This window comes from Phyllostomus hastatus, unplaced genomic scaffold (assembly GCF_019186645.2).
Source record: "Phyllostomus hastatus isolate PE091 unplaced genomic scaffold, TTU_PhHast_1.1 phas_contig_551, whole genome shotgun sequence".
In the NCBI taxonomy this organism is placed as follows: Eukaryota; Metazoa; Chordata; class Mammalia; order Chiroptera; family Phyllostomidae; genus Phyllostomus; species Phyllostomus hastatus.
In genome coordinates, this window is record NW_025333909.1 from 6706140 (window position 1) to 6731600 (window position 25461).

Here is a 25461-nt window from a genome sequence, read left to right on the forward strand (position 1 = left end):
ATAGTCTATCTGATGGTATAGTCAAATACTTAATTAGATTGATAAGGAACTAAAACTAAAGGTAAATGAAAGGTGCTATGGTGTCTACCTTTCAAGACAGTATAATCTGGCATGTGTTACTTTTCAATTATCCAGTTTTCAAACTAGAAATGCAATCTATACTAACGAGGTAAGAGTTCACAGGCTGTGGAGCTCCTGGCCTAAGAACAAATTATAAAATATAAGTTTTTAATATATTCATGAGATAATACATCAAACCAAAAGTAAAGTGTGGTGTCTACCAAAGAGCAATATTATTTAAAAACAAATCTGATATGGCTCTTAAACAAAACTATGATCAGTTATTTTTAGATCAGAACCATGTATATTTCTAATTTTAAGGAAGCCACATTCACAATTAACACTTTTTATTGAATTCAAAAGAAGTTCCCACCAATGGAAAGTAAGATTAATGTTTCATTGGTATTTTAGTCAGTAATAATTTCTTCTATACTTCCCCAGGATGTTCCAATATAAACAAATTTACCCTTTAAGTAAAAAGGACAAAGCATCAATTACAACCAAAATGTAAGGTTACCACATTGAGGTCACACCATATAGTCAAGTACCAAGAAAGTGTAGATTTAACTGAAACTTAGCAAAAGAATAAGTTCTCATTTCATTAACCAGTGAAAATAATCTTCATTTATGCACACTCTCCTTTATCATAGGAAACATATATGAATGGGAAATACTTAGCAAAAAAGTCTCCATAATTGCACTTTGAATGCCTTCATGATTTAACAATGTTTAAGATTTTCTAAACAGATCTGCTCTTCAATAGAACTAAATGAGATGCAGTTTTAAATAACTTGAAAAAAAAGAACTAAACGAAATATTAAAATTCCTTCAAGGATCAATCATGCAGTAAGTAATGAAAAACACCCTACCTACTTAATGTAGGTTATGAGTGTACTAGCTAAAATATAGCTTGGTTACTTCTCCACATTTGAGACTGCTACAGCAGAAAATTGCAGACATTTGTTCATTTTAGGTGGGTAAAACGGAGATATTTCTGGGAAAGTAGTACACTTGGCCATCTGACACTTTCCCCAAGGATCCTGGCCTTCCACAGCCTGGCCTGACCTTACAGACTCTGCTCTCTTTTGGAGCTTAGATCCTTTCTGCGCCCCCGCCCCCGTGTGGTACACCAACTTCCACTGGTCTGGAAGTGATTCGCATGGCTAGGCAAAACATTTTATCCTAACATTTATTTCGACTTCATTTCTTCCAGTTATTAAACAGTTTTTGCTTGAGATAAAAGGACAAACACGTTTAACCAGGGCTCATGGTAGTTATAACTTGAGTTTTGTTTTCTTTGTTGTGTTTTGTTGGCTGCTTTAAAAAGGTAGGCTAAGATTCTCAGAAAACAATCAACAAGCTTATGGAAAATGTAAATGATATTAAGACCACATAAATTAATCTTTTAAAATAGAGTGTACTAAGAGTAGAGTAGAAATAGAACAATCACTTAAAATGTGTTTCAGTTTTATTTGACAGTAGGAAAGGGTAAAGTTCACCAAGTCTGACCAACAGTGATAGTTAGCAAAGAAAAAATTTTAAAACTGAGCAAACCATGATTGTAGAGCTTTTCTAGTTACATTGAAAAATTATCAATGATTTTTTTTTTAATTTCAGGAATTCAAATAAGACTCATTAAATAACTGCGTAAAAATTCCGATGATCATCATCTAAATTCAAAAGTTGATGAATCCAAAATAAAAGTTAATGGATTTGTGCTTAAACAGCAAAAACACATACAAAACATAAAACATAAACAGTAACATTGTCCATTGTATGACACTAAATGAGGTGTTTTTGGCTATGTAAGCATGTTAAGTAAACATGCTTCCCCTGCTTTCACTTTAACGCATCACGTGAGAGTGCAGACTTAAAGCAACTCTGAATTAAAAAGAAACTAAAACCTTTCATCTATACTTTCTTCTGTAGTACTTGGTTGCTAGATTTTTGATGCAAATTTTGAGGACGATGTTTCATGTACAATGAACTAATGACAGCTTGGTTCAACATAATATACAAACTGTAAAATCTGTCAAGGTTGGAATGCTCTGGAATTTCTTAAAGTACTGGAAAGTGAAGCATGGCAAAAGAAAGCATTCTATATAAATAGTGTTCAAGCATTCTGTAACATAGAGTGTTCGCAGTGTAACTGGAGTGCAACTTATCTATGTACACACACGAAACAGAGGCAGGTGAAGTAAACAAAAGCACCAGTTCTTTAAATTATACTTGATCACGTAGACGAGCAAGTCTCTGTGAGAGTTCATCCTGAAGAGATAAAATGTTAAAAGTCAGAAGGCTGTGACATATATAAATCACTAATATTTTAAATACCTCACATTTTAAATAAGATTAAATCAGTCTCAAAAATTCACACAAAAACCAACACTAAGAATTTACTTGTTTAAACATCTCAGAATAAATGGAGAACTAAATAAAGTAGAAGCTATGAAAGAGGGCGAATTCAATCTCTAAATGACATGTGCATGCAACACAGGCTGAAAGTGAAGGGCTGGAAACGAATCTTCCAAGCAAATGCACAGGAAAAAAAAAGCCAGGGTAGCAATGCTCATATCACACAAAACAGACTTCAAAACAAGAACCATAAAAAAGAGACCCAGAAAGTCACTTCATAATACTCAAGGGAAAAATCCACCAAGAAGACATAAACATTGTAAATATATATGCAGCCAACATAGGAGCACCCAAATACATAAAGAAAATCTGTCAGGACTTCAAGGAACATAGACAGCAACGCACTTATACTAGGGGATTTCGGCACCCCACTGTCAAAAATGGACAGATCTTCCAAACAAAATATCAACAAAGATATTGTGGCATTGAATACTGCCCTAGATCAAACGGATTTAACTAATATATATAGAACCTTCCATCCCAAAGAAGCAAAATACACATTCTTTTCAAATGCACATGGAATATTTTCAGAGATAGACCACATGATAGGACACAAAACAAGTCTCAACAAGTTCAAGAAAACTGAAATCATATCAAGCATTTTCTCTGACCACAAGGGACTAAAACTAGAAATCAACCTCAAGGAAAAACCCGAAAAACACTCAAAGTCATGGAGATTGAATAGCATGCTATTAATCAATGAAAGGATCAAAAATGACATCAAGGAGGAAATCAAAAAGTTTTGTAAACAAATGAAAATGAATTCACAACAACCCAAAACTTATGGGATACAGCAAAGGCAGTTCTAGAGGGAAGTTCATAGTAATACAGGTGTACCTAAAAAAGATAGAAACATTTCAAATAAACAACTTAACCTACAACTACATGAAATGGAGAAGAACAACTAAGACAGCCCAGAGCAAGTACAAGGAAGGAAATAATGAAGATCAGAGAAGAATTAATGACATAGAGACTAAAACCACAATTCTAAGGATCAATAAATCCAGGAGCTGGTCTTTGAAAACATAAACAAAATTGACAAGCCTTTAAGCAGGCTCATCAAGAAAAAAAGAGAGAGGACACAAATAAACACAATCAGAAATGAAAGAGGAGACATTACAACTGATACCACAGAAATACAAAGGATTATAAGAAATTACAATGAAGAGCTATATGCCAAGAAATTTGAAAACCTAGGAGAAAGTGACAAATTTCTAAAAATATATAATCTTCCAAAACTCAATGAAAAAGCAGCAGAAAGCCTGAAGAGACCAATAACAGGTGACAAAATTGAAGCAGTCATCAAAAAACTCCCAACACACAAAAGCCCGGGACCAGATGGTTTCACAGGAGAATTCTACAAAGCACTTAAGGATGAGCTAACCTCTATCCTTCACAGACTATTCCAAAAATCCAAGAAGACAGAAGACTCCTAAACTCTCTTTATGAGGCCAGCATTATCCTAATCCCAAAACCAGATAAACACATGACAAAGAAAAGCCAATATTCCTGATGAACACAGATGCCAAAATCCTCAACAACATATTGGCAAACCAGATCTAGCAATACAGTAAAAAGATCATACACCATGACCAAGTGGGATTCATCCCAGGGATGCAAGGATGGTACAATATTCGCAAATCAATAAACATAATACATCACATAAACAGAAACAAAGACAAAAACATATGATCATATCAACAGATGCAAAAAAAGCATCTGATAAGATACAGCACCCATTTATGATAAAACACTGTGCAAAGTGGAAATAGAGGGACCATTCCTCAACCTAATAAAAGCCATACATGAGAGACCTACAGTTAACATCATACTCAATGGGAAATAACTAAAATCTTTTCCATTAAGATCAGGAACAAGAAAAGGTTGTCCACTTTCACAACTTTTATTCAGCATAGTATTGGAAGTTTTAGCCACAGTGATCAGACAAGAAAAGGAAATAAAAGGCATCCAAATTGGAAAAGAGGAAACAAAACTGTAACTGCTTGCAGATGACATGACAGTGTGCATAGAAAACCCTATGGACTCCACGAAAAAACTGCCTGACCTAATAAATGAATTTGGCAAAACAGAAAAATACAAAGTCAATATCCAGAAATCAAAGGCATTTTTGTATACCAACAATGAAACAGTAGAAACAGAAATCAGGGAAAAAAAATCCCATTTGATATAACAACAAGAAAAAAAATTCCTAGGAATAAACCTAACCAAGGAGGTAAAAAACCTATATGCAGAAAACTGCACAACACTGAAGAAAGAAATTAAGGAAGACACAAACAAATTGAAACATATTCCATGGTCATGGATTGGAAGAATTAACATCATCAAAATGGCCATACTACCCAAAGCAATTTACAGATTCATTGCAATACCTATTAAATGATATATTTCACAGATAGAGAACAAACATTTCAAAAACTTATATGGAACCATAAATGACCCCAAATAGCTGCAGCAATTTTGAGAAAAAAGAGCAAAGTAGGAGGGATCACAATACCTGATGTCAAACTATACTACAAGGCCACTGTAATCAAAACAGCCTGGTACTGGCATTAAAACAGGCACATGGACCAATGGAACAGAACAGAGAGCCCAAAATAAACCCAAGTCTCTATGGTCAATTAATATTTGACAAAGGGGACAGTAGCATAAAATGGAGCAAAAACAGCCTCTTCAACAAATGTTGTGGGGAGAACTGAACAACTACGTGCAAAAAAATGAAACTTGACCGCCCACTTACACTATATACAAAAATAAATTCAAGGTGGATAAAAGAGTTAAATATAAGCTGTGACACCATAAAAGTCCTTCAGGAGAACATAAGCAAGAAAATCTCAGATGTTTCACACAGCAACATTTTTACTGATACGTCCCCCAGAGCAAGGGACATAAAGGAAAGAATAAACAAATGGGATCTCATCAAAATAAAAAGCTTCTGCACAGCAAAAAAAAAAAAAAAAAAAAAAAAACAGCATTAAGATGAAAAGAGAACCAACTATATGGGAAAATATATTTGCCAATGATACCTCAGACAAGGGTTTAATCTCCAAAATATATAAAGAACTCACACGACTCCACTCTAAGACAAGCCACCTAATTAAAAAATGGGCAATGGCCTTGAACAGACACTTTCCCAAGGAGGACATACAGAGGACCGAGAGACACATGGAAAGATGCTCAGCATCACTAGCCATCAGAGAGATGCAAATTAAAACCACAATGAGATACCACTTCACACCGATCAGAATGGCCATCATAAACAAAGCAACAAACAACAAATGTTGGAAAGGATATGGAGAAAAGGGGACCATAGTGCAATGTTGGTGGGATTGCAGACTGGGGCAACCACCGTGGAAAACAGCATGGAATTTTCTCAGAAAACTGGAAATGGAACTGCCTTTTGACCTGGTAATTCCACTGCTGGGGTTATACCCTAAGAATCCTGAAACATCAACTCAAAAGAACTTATGCACCCCAGTGTTCATAGCAGCACAATTTACAGTAGCCAAGTGCTGGAAGCAACCTAGGTGCCCATCAGTAAATGAATGGATCAAAAAACTGTGGTGCATTTACACAATGGAATTCTATGCAGCAGAAAGAAAGAAGGAGCTCCTACCCTTCATGACAGCATGGATGGAGCTGAAGAGCATTATGCTAAGTGAAATAAGCCAGGCAGTGAAAGACAAATACCATATGATCTCACCTATAAGTAGAACCTAATCAACAAAACAAACAAGCAAGCAAAATACAACCAAAGACATTGAAATTAAGAACAAACAGACAGTGACCAGAGGGGAGAGGAGAGGGAATAATGGGGAGAAAAGGGTGAAGGGTTTACAGGGACAACTATGAAGGACACATGGACAAAAACAAGGGGTGGGTGGAAACAGGGGAGGAAGGTGGGGATGGCTGGGGTGGTGGGGAGGTGTGGGGGTAAAAGGCAGAAAACTGTACTTGAACAACAATAAAATTCAAAAGTATTTAATATAAGTAAATAAATGAAGTGATTTTGATTAAAAATTTTTTTAAATCAAATAGAAAATGTCCATCATTGAGGAGTAAAGACTAATCAGTTTGCTAATTAATGATGATGTCATATTATAGAAAATCTCTTTATAAAAGAAAAATGGCATATATATACTTACATATAAATATAAATATATGCACAATACATATTTAATTCAGACATCAAGTTCATAGCAATCAAGATAAAATCCATCTACCTGTTCTGTGGAAGCGACACTGGTGCCAACAGATCCCGTCTGACCCTGTGGTAGCTCCATGTTGAGGTCAAGGCTATAGTTTTAAAATGATTAGCATGAACAAATGTTAATATAGGTAGTTTCCTCCTTATGCAATTATAAAAGCATTAAAATAGGCTTATTGCAAATTTGAATATTCCACCTAGCATTTTACCTTAATTTAAATAAAAATAAAACTGGTTAAATGTTATAAATATAAACAGAAAAGCTAATAAAAGATAGGAAAATGATCTGGTCATCTAACAAAAGAGCAAAATAAAAATCATACAATGTATTCAATTTACTGGTGGTTACCATATGAGTCATACTATAAAGGAAAACTAATGTGCCCCCCAAAAGATAGAACATGTTAGATAAATGTAGCCTCAGGATCCATATCTAACATTTGAGCTACTTCAAGTTCAGTGAGTCTAGCTTCTAAGCTACCCTTAGCAGGAATCATTACTGGCATCCACCTGTACAGCTTAAGTTTAGAAAAATGAAGTTCACTCGCCCATGATCCACCCTAGTGAGAAATAGGATTTGAACGCAGGACTTACTGCCTCCAGGGCCTGTGATCTTAATCTACATTGTACTACTCCCCTAGGATAGAAAGCAACCTTTCTACCTGTAGACCAGCGCATGTCAACTTCAGTTGGAAAACACCACAGAGAATACAATACCCTTAATGGTCATTAGGAGAGTCTAGACACAGATTGTTCCAGAAAAGTTAAAGATATGCTATACTACAATTTTGTTCAGGGAATCACAAACTCAAACAGAATTTGGACAGAAACATGTTTAAGGATGGGCATCAGTATCTCTACATCACAGCTTCTATCAGTTTCTACCGTATCAGTCATCATTCACTATCAACATACCTAATGTCTCTCGATTTTGGCTGCCAACCATGTCCTCGCCCTCAGAACACGTGGCAATGTCTGCATGCATGTTTGACTGTCATGGTGGGGTAGGGCTGCTACTGGTGTCTTATTGGTAGAGGACAGAGATGCTGCTGAACTTCCTACAGTGCACAGGACAGCCCCCAGGATTACGCAGCACAAAACGTCATCAGTGTCAATGTTGACAAATCCTGCTCTAAATCTTCTCAAAAAGTTATCTACTGAACTTGATTTCCACTGAGGGTCAGCAAGGCTGTAATGTGGCAATATTCATTTTACAAGACCTCCTTTGCTGTACTTTCAAACACAATCTTCTTTGTTTTTAAAGACTTAGTTTATTTATTTGTAGAGAGAGGGGAATGGTGGGAGAAAGCGAGGGAGAGAAACAACGTGTGGTTGCCTCTCATGCGCCCCCTACTGGGGACCTGGCCCACAACCCAGGCATGTGCCCTGACTGGGAATCGAACCAAGGACCCTTGGGTTAGCAGGCCAGCACACAATCTACTGAGTCACACCAGCCAGGGCTGAAGCCCAATCTTCTTAGTCTTCGGTGGGAACAGAAACAAGTCCTTAGCCACACATTACTAAGATGGAGTCCTCTGAAATCAAGATGGAGCTCTGGTCTCTTAAATACTTAGTAAAAATCAGCTTTCTTGATATCTTCCCTCTTGGCATGTGGGCTACATCAGGATACTAACAAGTAAAAGCAATGTACAAGTTAACTGCTAGCCCCATTCTCAAATACTGCACACTGGATTTATTAACCTGGGTTTTAATTCACTATTGACACATTAGTTATCTAAACAGCTGATAAACTTAACTATTCATTCTAACCAGGAATTAGCCTAGACACTAGAATAATATTCATCAATGCTGTTTTCTATGTGTCTCCAATTCTTCTCTTTCCAGCATAAAAGGATAAGGTACATAAACCCTATTCCAATCTATTATTTTACCTTTCAGAATAAAGCATAAAACTTTAGTATCACCTAGTTTTAATCTTTATTTTTGAAAAAAATATTTTTTTTATTATTTACCTACCATAGTCTCTCAAGCTAAATGATATACTAGAGATACTGGTATAACGTGACTTCTGTACCGCTGTTATTATCATGGTCAAGTCATTCCCTTCCAACATGAAGGGTCTGAAATAAACAGCCCATTATCAGATACACCATTTCTAATGGCAGTACCACAAACGGTGTCAATTATTTACTTAAAAATATATATATATATGACCATTTTCAATAATGCAATGCTGCCATCTTTTAAAGCCCTTGGATATTTTGCACAGGTCATTCAGGTCGCAGGACTCAAACCGGGCTTAACACTTAATGGCCTGATCATAGCAGAATTCTTTCCAAAGATCCTTTTCATAAAAAGAATATGGCCCTGAGTGGTGTGGCTCAATGGATTGAGCGCCGGCCTGCAAACCAAAGGGTGGTAAAGACAAATATTTTTATCCATATTACATAATTTTACGACCTCCAGATATTACATCAAGATTATCTAAAAACACTGAATAACTTCTTACCCAGCTTCATCTGCCATTTCTTGAAGCAGCATATCCACTTGGTTCTAGAATAATGATATGAGAGTGTATATGTTAATGACAATTGCTTTTCGGGTGGTTTCTGTTGGTGATGATGTTTAAAAGGAGGGATATGGTGTACACTTGTTAAAAGAACACTTTTTTTTAAAGTATTTTTAACCACCAGAGGGAGCCGAATTATTTCCAGAAGATTTATTTCTGAGTAACGATAAATAAAATCTTTAAACTATAAGGTTATGTTAAACATACTAACCATGATATTCACATATAATTTGAAATCTAGGTAAGGTGGCTCTCTTTTACAAAGTGAGCCCATTTAGAAAGCTGTTTTCTAACCAACTTTGCTTGTATTTAAAGTGTAATAGATTTGAATTATATTAATCACAACTGTTCTACTAGTTGATACTAATTTGATATTAAGGATTAATCTTTTCAAATATTTAGATAAATAGAAGTATTTTGAGATATTTATTCACTATAGTACAAGAGTTCTCAGGAAATAGAGTCTGATTAATCAAAACAAGTGGTGTTTTTAAATTAGTTGTTAAAAATATTCTGGATACACTGGTGGGAGCCCTAAGATGTTGTCCCAGGTCTACCATTAACAGGTGTATGATCTGAAGCAACTCACTAATCTTGCTGTTGGGTCTTAGTTTCTCTTTCACTCACTTTAAAAATATTTCCAAAAACGCAGGAAAAGTTCAGAAAATAACAGATTGAATACTATGTACATTTACATTTTTGTCTTTATATCTAAAATAGCATCATTTGTGTTTTTAAAATTTACTTAATAGTAGTATACTATGCATACTATTATGCAACTTGCTTTTCTTATTCAACGTTGTAAGAGCTAATTATGTTGACATCTAGTTCATTCATGTTCACTCTGCTATAATACCCCCGTATAGAAATACCCTCAATTTTATTTATCCATTTCTAGACATTTAGACTTTCCCCCTAATTTGTCCTGATTATAGACAAGGGTGTGATAAACATTCTCATGTATAAGTATCTTTGTACACATATAGGGATTTCTTTATATATAAATTTGGAAGTAGAAGCACTACATTACCAGGTACATGCATTTTCATACACTCTGATTTATTCAACAAATATTCAGTGAGAATATTTACGCCAGATATCATTTTATGTGCTAAGGATTTATCAATGAACACAAATGGTAGAAATTCCTGCCTTCTTTAGCATTACGTCTAGTGTGTGCTTGTGAAGGGGGGAGGGCAAATAAAATTTTTTTTTAAATTATATGGTATATTAGAGAGTGATAAGCACTATGAAGAAAAATAAAGCAGCGATGTAGAGAGAACAGGGAATGGTGGGTGTGCTGTTGCTGTACTTTTCAGACGGATGATCAGGAAGACCGCACTGAGAAAATGACATTTGATCAAAGAACTGAAGGGGGTGGGGAGGAGGCAATGAGGATACCTGCTGGATGGAGAAAGAGCATTCAGGCAAAGGAAACTGCAAGAGGAACAGCTTTGAGGCAGAAATGTACTTGGTGTGCTTGAGAATTAACCAGCAGACCAAGTCCCTGAGTAGAGTGCGAAGCAGTGACAGGACACAAGGTCAGAGAAGCAGGGAGAGGCGGATCCCGTGCAGGGTGTCCAACCCATGGCTCAGGACGGCTCTGAACGCAGCCCAACACAAAATCCGAAATTTACTTAAAATCTTGGTTTTCGCTCAGCAGTTTTCGTTAGTGTTTGCGTATTTAACGTGTGGCCCAAGGCAACTCTTCTTCCAGTGCGGCCCGGAGATGCCAAAGGGCTGGACACCCCTGCAGCGCAGGACATTGCAGGCCATTGTAAAGAATTTGGCTTTTCCTCTGAGGGAGGTGTGGAATCACCAGAGGATTCTGAACGGAAAAGTGGCATGATCTGACATGTTTTAACAGGACCACTCTGGCCGCGATGTTAAAAACACACAGTAGATATTACCAAATTGATTCTCCATAGTGGATATGCCCATTTAAACTCTAACTGCTCATTAGCAGGGGATGAAAATTTGGGCAATCAAGTGTGTTCAACCAGATCCCTCACCATTCCTGTTGAAGGTTTTGGTTAAATTTGTATGAAAAATGTTTCGTATATATTTCACCAACCCCAGCACCTAGCACAAATACTTGAACAGACAGCACTCTGCAAATGTGTGAGTGAACTTCAAGATTTTTCAGAGCTAAAAGGCATGTACATTTGACTGGACCCAACCCCTACATTTTACAGCTAAATATACTTAGGCCCGGGTAATAAATCTCTCAAGGTCCGGAAGTTAATTAGTGGTAGATGGGGAGTAGGAGTCCAAGTGTACTGACTTCAAGTCATTTTTCCAACTCGCTTGTGTTTCCTAAATTTTACTGATCACCTGGGGATCAACCTAAGGCGCCTGAACAAGAACCAGCAACTTCAAGACACGGCTTCTCAGACTCGGTACATAAACATCACCTGGGAATCTTGCTAAAATGATTCTGATTCAATATGTCTGTGGATGGGGTCTGAGTTTCTGCATTCCTAATGAGTGTCCAGATGATACAGATGTTCTTGATTCCTGACCGCATTTTGCAGATCAAGGCTCCAGAGAAGGTATGTAAGTAATGGCTAAATATACAGGGTCCGGCACAAGTTATGCCCATTGTATTACAAAATCTTTTATTACAAACTCACAAGCATGTAGCTCTGTAACATAAGGATATCACACTCAAGCACACCATCTGACATTTTAGGTGAAATGTTCAAATTAAAACTCTAAATTATTACACCCATATTATTATGCTATGAACCACACTCAAGCAGGCCTTACTTCTGCTGGACCCTGTATATGTTCGCTATAAGATATACACATGAATGTTTTCTTTCTTTACTCTAAAATCTAAACCTAAGCTCATTATCTTCTTATTCACCTTTTTGTGAAAAGAGTCATCTGTATTAAAATATTGATGGACAGTTGCTAATTTCCTCCTAACCTACGCTGTAAATTGCGTTTTCTCCATAGTAACAACCAAAGGAGTAGCAGCCAGTTCTTTGTTCAGTTGATTAACCATGTGACAGGTACTGGCATCAAAGAGAAGAGTGGCAGTGAGAGAGCTCCTCTGTGTGAATATTTAAATTTCACAAAACTTTGTTTCTGGATCATGTCACATGCAGACTATTTGCAATTTTTAATTTTCTCTGCAGCACATCTCTTTAAGTTGCGGGTTTAGAAAAACATCCTCATTTTCTGGAAAATAAATGTTCTTTTAAATTACTATTTGTTCATCTGTGACTCGTGCATAAATAACACAACCTAAAGAGTATGGAGGAAGCAGAGAAATATGTGCAATGAGATGAAATTAGCTGAGGATTAGGACAATACCTAGTACCTCCTGGCCTCAGGGAACCTCTAGGACAATACTTTCAACAGGAAGGAACACTGGCACCCAGGTTCAAAACTCTCTAGACCTGGGACCTATGAGAATTCTTAGAACTTCAAAATGAAATAAGGAGCATGGCATCGTCCAACACGTCCTCAGGAATCCAGGGGCAGGGCATAACTTCCTACTTGCGTTTTGGGATACACACATTTACTTCACATTCCAGAGATGATTTTGGCTCAAAAAGCCTTCATGATATTTTGAAGTTGAGTCATTTGAAAAAAGTTATTGTAAGTAAAGAAACGATCCTTACTTGGGGTGTTGTTAGGGTTGTAGTGCTACTCATTGTGTCTTCCATTTGTTGTGTTTGGACATCCAGTGTTTCAAACTGGTGTTCAAATTTATCCATCAGGGCAGAAATCTGTAAAAAGAAATATGATCATGAGAAAAACTTCCACTAAAAAGATGATACCGGAACATCAAATATTTTTTTTTTACCTTCTCAAGGTTCATACTCCTCAATGTAGCATCCATAGACTTAACCACACCAGCCATGGACTTGGTTACCTATTGGGAGTACACAAAAAAGACTGAGTATGCTCTAAAAGTAATCTCAAAATTTAGGCAGTCTCTTAAACATATGAGTATTACTTATAGATCAACTTATAAAATTTGTCTACCTTTCCTTACCAGTATGCATTCCTGGTCTTTGACTCCATTGGAAGACAACTCCTAGGCCTTAGTTTAAAAGCCACTGCCGGAATCATTTTCCTCACCAAGTACTCTGACTATGTCTCTTGCCCATAAAGGCCTTTGCTAGTACCCTACAGCACCTTGCACTGGACTTAGATTTCTGACAAGTCCTAATATTCTCATTAAACTGAAATCAAGAGTTCCTTTATAGATATTAACCCTTACCTTGCCCATTGTTACTGCACTTTGAACTCTGGCTGCCACGGCATCCACCCGAGCACTCATTCTCAAGAAATTGATTGCCTGGTTCTTCTGGCGGATTGCATTTTCAGCATGTATCCTTGCAACTTCTGTATTGCCTTTCTGAATGGCCTGTTTTAAACGGAACATAAGTAAATAGTGGTGAAGACAAAGAGTAAAAGTAAGTATCTGCAAAAGAATGGAACAAAATATATTTTAAAAAGGAAAGCAACCCCAAAGTAACCTACTTTAGTACTATTTAAGAGCTATTACAATTACTTTTTAAGGTATAAAATGAGAATTTATAATTCTTTAATTTTAAAATTTCTCATAATCCCAGCTCTGAGCCATTACCACTGTTAATCTTTAGTTTAGTACATAGTATTCCAAGTATATACACCCATTTATTACCATATAAGTTTATTACAAAGTAAATACATAAGGCATATTGTTTCCTCACATAATTTAAAAAACACATCTTTTTAAGTCAGATATATCACTACATCATCGTTTTTAAAGGCTGGTAGTATGAAAGTGCCACTAACCACAGCTTTCTTGGTAGCTGGCACAAACTCTACAGAGAGTACATAAAATGACTTTACATATTTACACAGACAAGCATCTTCCCTTTAATTATGTCTTTATTTAAATGTATTACTTCAAATGAATATAACTAACATAGATACATGCTTTTCTGCTATCATAGTTTTGGCCAGGGCTAAAGTTAAAAGTTAATTTAGAAGAAAATATTAAATAGCTGAAATGTATCTCCAAAAAAAGCAAAATGGAAAAGGTATAGAACTGACAAAAATTTGGCCCTGGCTTGCATGGCTCAGTGGACTGAGCACTGGCCTGTGAACCAAAGGGTCACAGGTTCGATCCCCAGTCAGGGCACATACCTGGGTTGCAGGTCAGGTCCCCAGTAGGGAGCGTGCAAGAAGCAACCACACACTGATGTTTCTCTCCCTTTCTTTCTCCCTCCCTTCTCCTCTCTCTAAAACTAAATAAATAAAATCTTTAAAAAAAGAGACAGAAATTTGAGAATGTGTATCCTTTCATGGAAGATTAAAGATCCTTTAATGCTGGGAATTAGTAATAAGAAAAAGAAGCCATTATTAATTATGACAGGTAATAAATAATTTATTTAAATATATATTTGGTTTAGAATGCTAAAGCCAGTAATCTTTCTTCAATGTAAAATAAAGTGAAACGTCTACTCTATGATTAATTGTGCTCATGAGTTTGAAAGAAGATAAAAATATTAAAAATAGCATACCTTTTTAATCTTGGCCTTTTCAGCCTTTTCTTCTTTATCGCATTTCTTGGCATTCCTATTAAGCTCTTTGGCAGCAAACTTCAAGTTAAATAGGTGTTCTGGAAATTTATGTTAAGGCTATGCAAAAAAGTCATTTCCCAATTTAACTACTCAAAACAAGATGTTAAATTTATAAAACTTACCAGATAAGATTCTGCTACCTAAGCAACTATTCACAAAGTATTTGAGAAAACAGAAAAAAAAATTATCTATTCCACATTTGGTTTTTCATTTAAAAACCATTAAATTAACAACAAGAAAATATTTATTAAAAGGAGCTAGTTTATAGTAGAGAAACCTGACAGACAACACTTTACATGGGATAACATCAGCAGTAGTAACACATTTCAACATCATGTACCTTCTAAAATGATGAACTCCGAAGGGCGCAGCATCACTGCTATGGTATTGTTGCCAAAAACAAAAGCTCTGTCTACTAAAGACAAAACGTCGGACAATCCAGAACTAAGACACATTCTATGACATAAGTGACCAGTGTACTCTTCTCAAGTTCATGAAAAGCAAAAGACTGAAGAACTAGCACAGAGTGGACAAGAGTAAGGAGACAGGCTGGCGAAATGCAATGTGGGATCCTGCATTAGAACGTGGAACAGAAAAGGGACGTCAGTGGGAAAAGCGGTGAAATCTAAGTAAGAGCTAGAGTATAGTTAATGACATTGTAGTGATGATTCCCTTTTCTTGATAATTATACTATGGTTTTATAAGATGTTAAGAATAGAAGCTTGGTAAAGAGAATAACTGTACTATTTTTGCAATTTTAAGTCTATAAATATTTAAGATGAAAACTTTTATTTTTTAAATATTTTTTCATCTTCTTTAAGCTGTTACAGTTGCTCCCAATTTTTTAAAAGAGATTTTATTTATTTTTAGACAGAGGGGAAGGGTGGAAGAAAGAGAGGGAGAGAAACATCAATGTGTGGCTGCCTCTCATGCAGCACCTACTGGGGACCTGGCCCACAACTCAGGCATGTGCTCTGACTGGGAATCAAACCTGCGACCCTCTGGTTCGCAAGCCAGCACTCAATCCACTGAGCCACACCAGCCAGGGCTGTTCCCACTTTTTTCCTCTTCCCCTTCCTCACCTGGCCCTAAGCCAATCCCCACATTGCTGTCTGTTTCTATGGGTTGTACATAAACATTCTTTGGTAAATGAAGGGACATTAAAAATTTAAATAAGAAAAACCAACAATGGGAAGAAAAAGTGCCTCGTTCAATAGACCCCAATGAGCAAAACTACAAATATTTCACTTTCGTGACAGGAAAACAAACATGAAGTGTACGCACATGAATATGACAAAGCAAGTGGTTTTTGTCATGAATAAATCACTAGTTGGAAAGATTCTATGTGTTTTCTGCCCTTAGAAAATGGTAAAATCTACTTACTCTTTAACCTTGATTCTATATTCTTTCAAGACATCTATAAAAGAGATATGGGTTCATTTAAGTTTTTTGAAAGGTTCACTTACAGCAATATAAAGGACTGAGTTTTGTATTGATTTTATCACTATATGAAAACAAAAATTGGTAATTTTATTTATGAAAGCTAAGTCATAAATTAAACTACCTTGTTCATCTCTCAATGGCTTCATGGTTCTAATTTAACATCTTATTTGTGGATCTAAGGGGGACAACTTTGCTACCCTGAGTATTTGTCATCAGTGACAGATACGCCTAGAATTGTTAAGAGAACAAGTATATATGTATGAATTTCTCAGTAATTTTAATGGAAAATATACTTTACATTTATAAGTAACACATCAATTTCAGCTAGATGAAAGTTACAGGTCCTTCTATAAACAGAGGATTTCAACCTAAGCACTATTGATATTTTGGACCAGATAATACTTTACTGTAGGGCTGCCGTGTGAATTCCAGGAGGCTTATGAGAATCCCTGGCTTTTACCCTCGCAGGGGTGTGTAACCTGCAGCCCACAGACTGCTTGCAGCTCAGGATGGCTATGAATGCAGCCCAACACAAAATCATAAATTTACTTAAAACCTTTTTTTTTTTGCTCATCAGTTTCGTTAGTATTTGTATTTAATGTGTGGCCCAGAGATGCAAAAATGTTGGACACCCCTAGGCTTTACACTGTCCCCTTTTAGCTTTCCCATTTTGACTTGATCTTGAAATCTCATCACAAACCAGCAATATAACAATTACCAATAAAGTTCTTAAAAAATACAGAGTTCTGGACCCAACCTCTGTAATGTTGAATTTCATAGATCTGCCATGGATCTCAGAAATCTGTAGTTTTTAAAAGGTCACCAGGTGATTTTCATGAATATCTAGGTTAAGAAAATACTAATTTAGTGTCCTCTTCCACAGGAATAGTTGAAGTATTACAGCGTTTCTCCTGCTATCATAGCAACATAAGAGATCACAGAGACCTCTTATGATCTTATGATAAGAGATCTCTACTTTATTCTCATGATACATATGAGGGGGGGCCCAAAAAACCTAGAATTTATTTATAAAAAATCATGTATTAATTCTTACATGGTTAAACTTCAGTCACCTTCAAAGTACTCTCCATTTGATGCAATACACCTATTGAGATGTTTTTTCAACTGCCCAAAATAGTTTCTGAACTTGTCAATTTTGATATAAATTTTTAGTGCCTCTGCCTTTTTTGTTTGCTTGTTTCACCTCTTCTACATTGGCAAAATGTTTCCCTTTGAGGACTTTTTTCATCTGAGGGAAACCAAAAAGTGTAACTCAGGGCAAGATCAGATGAATAGAGGGGGTGGGGCACGGGGGTCATGCCATTTTGGGTCACAAAGTGCCAGACATTCAGCATGGTGTGGGCAGGTGCGCTCATAAATCACCCATTATGAAGTGGGCAAATGCACTGAAAGAGTCTTCAAAAAATTTCACTAAGGCCAAACACAACCTCTCACAACAACGCCAGTTGGCATACTGATACCAGATGGGTTCCCAGAGCACTACCTAGCAGGGGAAGCCTGTACTACAAGGGGCCTGCCTGCCAGATGGTAATTGCTGTTTTGGGGGGTTCCCCCATCTATCTACACACACACACACACACACACACACACACACAGTCTTATAAACAGATATATACCGAAATGATTCTGTTGCTCCCTCTTGTTACTTCCTCCCTTTCTATCTGCTTATCTATTTCCACGATCAGTTATCTACAATTCCAAAATTCAAAAAGTTCTGAAAACTGAAAGTTTTATATAATATTTAGTAGCAAAACATGACCTGACTAGGAAAATTGGATGACAAAACCTTAACTAACAAACCTTATCACACGTTTCCATGTAGAAATATTGTGTGATTATGTGATGATTCCTGAAGCCACCAAGGTATAATGCAATATATGGCATGTGTGCCTTATTGTCATTCTAAAATTTAACAAAGTATAAATTCTGATTTGAATATTAAAATGAATGGGAACTCAAATTGAAGCTTGTTTCTGTGTGTATGGCAATTTTCTCAATTACTGATTGTAGGGAATGGTGATTGTTTAAAATGTTCACACCTTAAAGGTATAAAATTACCCAAGAATGAGAAATAAGACTACTTTTAAATGTTCCTTTCTGGAAGAGAGCTCCATGTAAACAGCTACTTTCTTGCACAAATATTTATGTATATGTTCCTGTCAGGAATATTTTCCCTTTCAAAACATATGACACTTAGTAAATAGTCTACACCTTTATACTCTTGAATACTTATAAATTTTAAAAGAATTCAAATAATTTAAAATGAAATTGACTTTTACTTGCCAGAGGGATATTTTGACTATGAAAATCCTTTATACAATGCAATAATAATTAGTGAAATAAAGCATGAGAATATTGATTATATCATAATTACTAGCAGTTCTGAAAACTACAGCCTTATTATTATACTTGTGATAATAAATTCAGAGTAACAATTCAGTTCCATGAAAGTAGAAAACGCATGTGTATATATGTTCATTCTTTTTTTTTAAACACACTTTTTTTTAAAGATTTTATTTATTTTTTAGAGAAGGAAGGGAGGGAAAAAGAGAGAAAGAAAAAAGAGAAAAAAGAGAGAAAGAGAGAGAGAGAGAGAGAGAGAGAGAGAGAGAGAGAGAGAGAGAGAGAAACATCAATGTGCGGTTGCTGGGGGCCGTGGCCTGCAACCCAGGCATGTGTCCTGACTGGGAATCGAACCTGCGACGCTTTGGTTTGTAGCCTGCACTCAATCCACTGAGCTGCGCCAGCCAGGGGCTATATATATTCATTCTCATTCCCTCCATCCCCTATTCCTTTGTCTCCCTCCCTCCCTCCTTCCCTCTCTATAGCCAAGTTCTTTCCAATTAAAGAATTACTAAGTGTCATGAGGCTAGATGTACATTAAAAGCATGTGGATTTTTACCAGTTTCTATTTCAAGTTATACAATAGTTCCATGGTCAGAAATGAATAAGGTGGTGAATTCTGTGACCTCAACCTCACAAAAGAATATGACATAGGGACAAGATTACCACCAGTTTTGGTACAGTTTGCACAGAAGCGAGTACGATCCCGTGAATACACAGAAGAGGACTATGCATGTTAGACTGTCACCATTGTCAAACATGTTCATGTCTCTGTGTGGCCCAGACAAGTTGTAACACCTGTGGTTTTCTGATAACAAGTCTTTTGCCCCATGCCAGAAATCAAAACATCCCTGAGTCTAAAACATTGTCTCTCACTCTTGGGTACTTTTTACATACAGGGCATGAGAGTCTTAAATTCACATATCTGCTATTTGAATTATCACCCTTTGTGCATACTACAATAAGTGAATATCGTCTACATTGAGGTGGGGGAATTGAAGGCTGATGTGGAAAAGAACGGAATCAACTCAACTACTAAATTAAGCTATGAACCAGACTTAATATACTGTGCAATAGTTTAAATATTTCAGTTGGCTATAAAGCCCCAGGGTATTTTTCTATTTGGAAAAATAACACTGGCAGAATCATCTCCTTCACTAATATAAATTCAACCTGGCAAAGTGGTTGCTATTAAGACACCATTTGTTTTGCGTTGTCCACAGAAAAGACAATGGCTGAAGCACTTTAATATTAATGGACTAAAAGTTTAGAAAGACTGAAGAGTGATATTTATTAATATGTAAAGATATACAAGGCCCTGAACTGGGTGCTGAATTACCCAGGCTCCAGCACCCTGTGTATCAGAGCGATGTTGGCCTCCAGCAGTTACCTCATTCTGTTCATACACAGTTCTTTTGCCTAGTGTACCCTTCTTTCGTCCCTCCCTTCCACCCTCCTTTCACCCCTGTGAGGTTTACCACATACCGCCACGCTTGCTCTTTGGCTAACACAAGGAACTGACTCTGAGAAACTGGTCTCAAACACCTCCATTAATGGCAACAGGTTTCCCTCTTGCTGTCAAAATCCACGCCAAAAAAAACAAAACAAAACAAAAAAAAAACAAAAAACCTCACTCGCTTGGCCCCTGGTACTGACAAGGATATAAAAAGAAATCAAATAAACCACCTGAACATTTTGATTATTTCAAATTTCCAGAAAGTCTTAATACCTCACCTTCCAATTCTACAAAATTGAAATGTAAAATACCACATCAGGGTGTACCCTTCAATAAGAAACATCTATGATCCACACTTGTCTTCAGGAGAATCTAACCTAGGCTTTCCCTAAGCTGACTGTGGAGATTCGTGGTTTTGCACACTCTCACAAAGCAAAATCTCAAGTGGAATGTCAATATGCTGAAAAAGCAGCTCTACATATACCCCGGACTCCATGAAACACAAATGAATTGCCCAGTAAGTTGTGGAGTGTGTGCGGGGTGAGCACACAGACTCTGGAGCCCGGGCCAGACCCTTTCAGGGCTGTCTAGCCCACAGCCAACGGGCCGCACGCAGCCCAGGATGGCTGTAAATGTGGCCCAACACAAAATTGGAAATTTAGTTAAAACATGATCAGATTTTTTTGTGTGTGATGACATGTCGCAATGTATTTAACGTGTGGCCCAAGACAACTCTTCCTCCAGTGTGGCCCAGAGACACCAAAAGGTTGGACACCCCTGCTACTGTATGTTACAAGCTCTGTGCTCTTCCTAGCTCTAATTTCCTCTTCTATAAAATGAGGATACTACCACCTATCTTACAGTGTTGAGAATTTGAAATAATACATACAAAATCCCCAGCAGAGAGTTTGGCACATAGTAGGTGTTCAATAAATCATCATTACCACCTGATGACTTTGCTAACTCACCTATCTCAATTGGGCAATGTGGTTAGTAAGGAACTATAAAGTCCCACTGTCTCTTTAAAACATTCTATGTGTATAAGGGGACTAAATGGTAATGAAAAAATACAATAAGGATTAAATTAAAAAGAAACATTCTACTTGCTTTCATTTATTTGCAATCACACTACTGAGAGGCAAAGGATGGAAACCAGTGATGTCTTAATAGATTATTGTTTAAAATTTTAAATAAATAAGAATCATTCATTATGTTGTTTATAGAAAGAAGCCTTGCTTTAAGATTTCAATCTGTTTCCTCAAAAAAATTGTTACTTTACTAGAACAAATTCATAGCAGAAATCTCAGGTCCTGCCTGCCTCCCTGAAGTGGGTGGAGCAACACCAAGGGAAAGAAAGTTAGTCATACACAGCAGGGCACACAGTTCCTGGATTCCAAATGCCAAACGTAAGATTATGCAATCCTTTTTTTTTTAATTCTTTTTTTTAAAGATTTTATTTATTTAGTTTTAGAGAGAGAAGGGAGGGAGAAAGAGAGAGAGAGAGAAACATCAATGTGTGGTTGCTGGGGACCATGGCCTGCAACCCAGGCATGTGCCCTGACTGGGAATCGAACCTCCAATGCTTTGATTCACAGCCCAAGCTCAATCCACTGAGCTATGCCAGCCAGGGCAGATTATGCAATCCTTTCAGTGTACGGAAGTAGAAGATGAAAAAAGAAAAGGAGGTAAGAGGAAGGAAATAAAAATGTCCCACTAGGACCTGCCTGCCCCAGAATAAAGCAGTGGTAGCTATACCACAGATTGTTTATGTATACCAGGGGAACCCCCCAAAAACTGGAGTTGTCTTCTGGAGGGCAGGCCCCTTGTAGTCCAGGCTTCCCCCACTGGGTGAGTGTTCTAGGAACCCATGTGTATCTGTGTACCAGCTGGCATGGTTGTGGGAGACTACATGTAGCTTCAGGGAATTTTTTTGAAGACTCTTTCAACTCATTTGCCCATTTCATGATGTAATTTACAAGTGCACCTGCCCACAGCACTGCTGAGTCACAGCAATTTTTGACCAAAAAAATAGCAGGCCCCCCACCCCCGTATCCCACCCGCCCTATTCACCTGATCCCATTCCGAGTAACTTTTTTTGTTTCCCCCAATGAAAAAAGTCCCAAAGGGAAACGTTTTGCCTATGTGGTAGAGGTGAAACAAACAACCAAAAAATAAATAAATGATAAAGCCAGAAGCACTAAAAAGCATCACAATTAACAAGTTTAAAAACTGTTTTGAGCAGTGGAAAAAATGTCTCGATAGGTGTACTGAATCCGATGGTGAGTACTGTGGTGACTGTAGTTTCAACATGTAAGAATAAATGCACAACATGTCCCCTTCTAAATGGTAACGGAAAAATACAATAAAGATTAAGAAAGAAAGAAAGAAACTATAACAAAATGCCGAAAAACAAACTGATATTCAGAGTCAACCTAGTGGCCATTCCTTTAGGAGACTTCTTTTAAAAAATTATCTAACATGGCTATACGTTCATAAATTTGACCCTTGAAGCTGCGGTGATAACTGAGCCTTTTAGTCATCTATTCTGTTACTAAAACGGGCTATTTTTGCACCTCACATATTATTCCTGCTTTATGTGTTATCAGTATTTCCAGTATGGCTTATATAATTTAATCCACTCACCAAAAGGCTTCCTACATTTCAGACTCACAAACTAATGAAGGCAAAGAGCTTTAAAATGAGCTGTCAAGCGAACACTATTATTCACATTTGGCCATTTGGGCCAAGTTTTATTCAATGGCAAGATACCAAGTTCCTCTATTTTCTATAATGCCAAGTCCTGGGGAAAAAAAGAGGAATTCCAGCCACATGGAAAACCTGTGATGGTATTTCAGTTGTGAAAAGCTATTTCATCCTTCTTGGATTCGGAAGGGTTTCACACAGCTTGGTTCCTAACCCCGTTTCCATTGCTTAAGTGGGAGCACAGGTGCAACCGCTGACTTCGTACAGCCTTAGGTAACTACACGAGCTCCTCCATGCGCTACAACAACTGCCAATGTTAACACAGAAGCACTCAACTTACTTTGGAGGGCCGACATTACGCACTTTGCCTTATCACCACCAGTCACCTCCATTCCGAAAAAGAAAGCAGTTGCACAGAAGCTATCGCTTTCAAAATCTTCACCTCCGCACCAAACCTATGGCCAAGTCCTGCCGCCTCTGCTGTCGCACCATCCCCCGGGACAGATCGCTAAGAAACGGATAAAATCGCTTAAAGGACGGAGGACAGTAGCCGTGTCCGTGGGAGGATCCACGCTCAAGCACCCAGGCTCCGGCATCTCCGCCAACCAGCCCCGCGACGCTGACACTTCCCAAAGCAGAGCCAAGTCCCGATTCTAGGATGGCGGCGGCTACCAGAAAACGACAACCAACGAAACCAGGCGCCGGTGCTTTCCCAGAGGCGTCCGCGCCCTCGCCCCTCCACAACTAGACTCAAAACGTCGCCCGCACCGAGATCTTCCCACGGCCCCGGCCCCTCCCTGCCACTTCCCACGCCCTTCCCGAAGCCCTAGCAGCAGCTTTTCGGCTGGGAAAGGATACTCTCCATATTGGACATGATCTTACGACTTTTCTCGAGAGGCGTCAGCGCCGCCGGGCAGCTGCGGGGGTTCGAGCCCAGGGCACGCTCGGTTCGGTCCCCGTCCGGACCCGGGAGTAGCCTGACGCCTAGGCTACCGACCCCACTTCCTGTTTCTGCGCAAGGCCGGCTGGGAGGCGGGGCCCGGCCCGCCCCGGGGGCGGGGCTGGGGCGACGCCAAAATGGCCGCAGCCCGCACAAGCGGTTGGGGTGGGCTGCGGGCGCTGGGGGGCGTGAGGATTCTAGTGCCAGAGGTTACGCTCCGCCCACTCGTGGATTTCAGACCAACCTAGAGCTTGCCGGTTACCCTCCCCCCCCCCGTTGATCTAGTACCGAACCTTCTTGCTCTGCGGTCCCACCGCTTCCCTCAGATCTCATCCGATCTCTGACCCCTGAGTTATGTTCTCAGACATTAAATCTTACGGATGAAGGAAAAAGGTATAGGGCTTTGATGTGCTCTTTAAAACAGAACAGTCGTAATCGTCTGAAATAAGGACCTAAGGATAAAGGAGTTTGGCAGTTTTCCATTGTGATGTTAACTCAGTTGAAGTTGTACAAAGAATCACGATCCCTAAACTTTTTCGTTGGAAGGTGAGGACAAGAAAGTAAATGGTTAGTTATAAGAGGTAAAGTCGCTGCGAGATGCATATGCATAATTGATAGATTATTATTATTATTGTTTGCAATAGTGCTGTAAAATACGAAAATTACTACTAAATCTCTCTAAACTATCGCGGACAGGGAGGTTAATCGAAATACTCAATAGCGGTTGGTATTTTATATGTGACATTAAAATAACCTAAGAAAATTTATAATACACCACCTCTAGATTTATGGGAAGGAACAGGATCTTTCGCGCCGGTGTCACTGCGTTTCAATTAGGAACTCTTGGAAATTCCAACAAACAGCTAAAAGGTATTACTTTAGGAAAAATAGCTAAAATACTCTCTTAATGAAGACTTTTATAAGTTTAGCTTTAAATTTTTTTTCTCATGTTTAAAATTTCAGTTCGTGCGGAAAATTAGTGCATACTTGGCTGAGCTTTTTATCTTTCAGATGGTTTCCCATTGAACCAAAATGGTTCCAAAACCTACTGTTTTTCTCTTGATGATGATGGCTAGGTTTCAGACTGGTTCCTAATCATAAACCCTTGCTGCTGAAAAAACAAGGCTTTACGAATATAAGCTGAACCTGGAAACCACTTCCATAGATGAAACAGTACAAGACTAAAGATTTTTTTATCTCCCGTGTGTGTGTGTGTGTGTCTGTATTTGAGACTAACATACATTTCTATAGGGACACAAAACTTGGCAGATTTCAGTTTCACCACTTTCCGTACTAACCGGTGTATTTCACTGTTTGAGAGCTTTTTTTGAGTATAAAGGTAAAAAGTACTTTTTAAAAGTTCTTCCCTAGGAGTTTAATATGAATTAAAACAGCTCTTTTAATAAATCCACGTGTAGACCAGACCAATCCACTAAAGCTTAAACATTTCCATGTTCTATGTAAAGATTTTTTTTTGTTATAAGTAGGTAACCAGTAATAACAAACCTTTTAAAATATGATTTTAAAGCATTTTTGCATATTGTAGAATTTCTTAAGAGAGGGTCCCTCAGGACAGCAGTAGGTTTTTGGTAAAATAAAAATCTGGAGATATTTGTTCACTTAGGAAATTTCTTACTTACTGCCATCTTAAATGATATATCGGTATCTTAGATCTTAATAGATTATGAAATTTGTTTATAAGTTCTGAACTAATTTTGACTCCAAAAAAATGTTCTA

The 25461-nt window shown here is 37.7% G+C and overlaps 1 protein-coding gene across 1 annotated transcript; it reads right to left on the reverse strand.

Annotated features, from left to right (window-relative positions):
• Positions 1-390: 390 nt before the first annotated feature.
• LOC123824298 (charged multivesicular body protein 1b-2) lies at positions 391-23804 on the reverse strand. Its single transcript, XM_045847408.1, has 8 exons — positions 23643-23804; positions 14759-14856; positions 13468-13614; positions 13048-13116; positions 12863-12970; positions 9171-9214; positions 6717-6789; positions 391-2328 (listed from the first exon to the last, which is right to left on the reverse strand). Exons 1-8 carry the CDS (start codon positions 23656-23658, stop codon positions 2284-2286), a joined length of 600 nt encoding a protein of 199 aa, XP_045703364.1. The 5' UTR covers positions 23659-23804; the 3' UTR covers positions 391-2283.
• Between the last annotated feature and the right edge of the window lie 1657 nt (positions 23805-25461).

Excerpts from the sequence above, each read along its gene's own strand:
- LOC123824298 (XM_045847408.1), bottom strand. Across the intron at positions 13,117-13,467 it reads GTGCAGTAACAATGGGCAAG|GTAACCAAGTCCATGGCTGG; the intron begins GTAAGGGTTAAT and ends TACTCCCAATAG. Across the intron at positions 6,790-9,170 it reads GAAATGGCAGATGAAGCTGG|CCTTGACCTCAACATGGAGC; the intron begins GTAAGAAGTTAT and ends TTAAAACTATAG.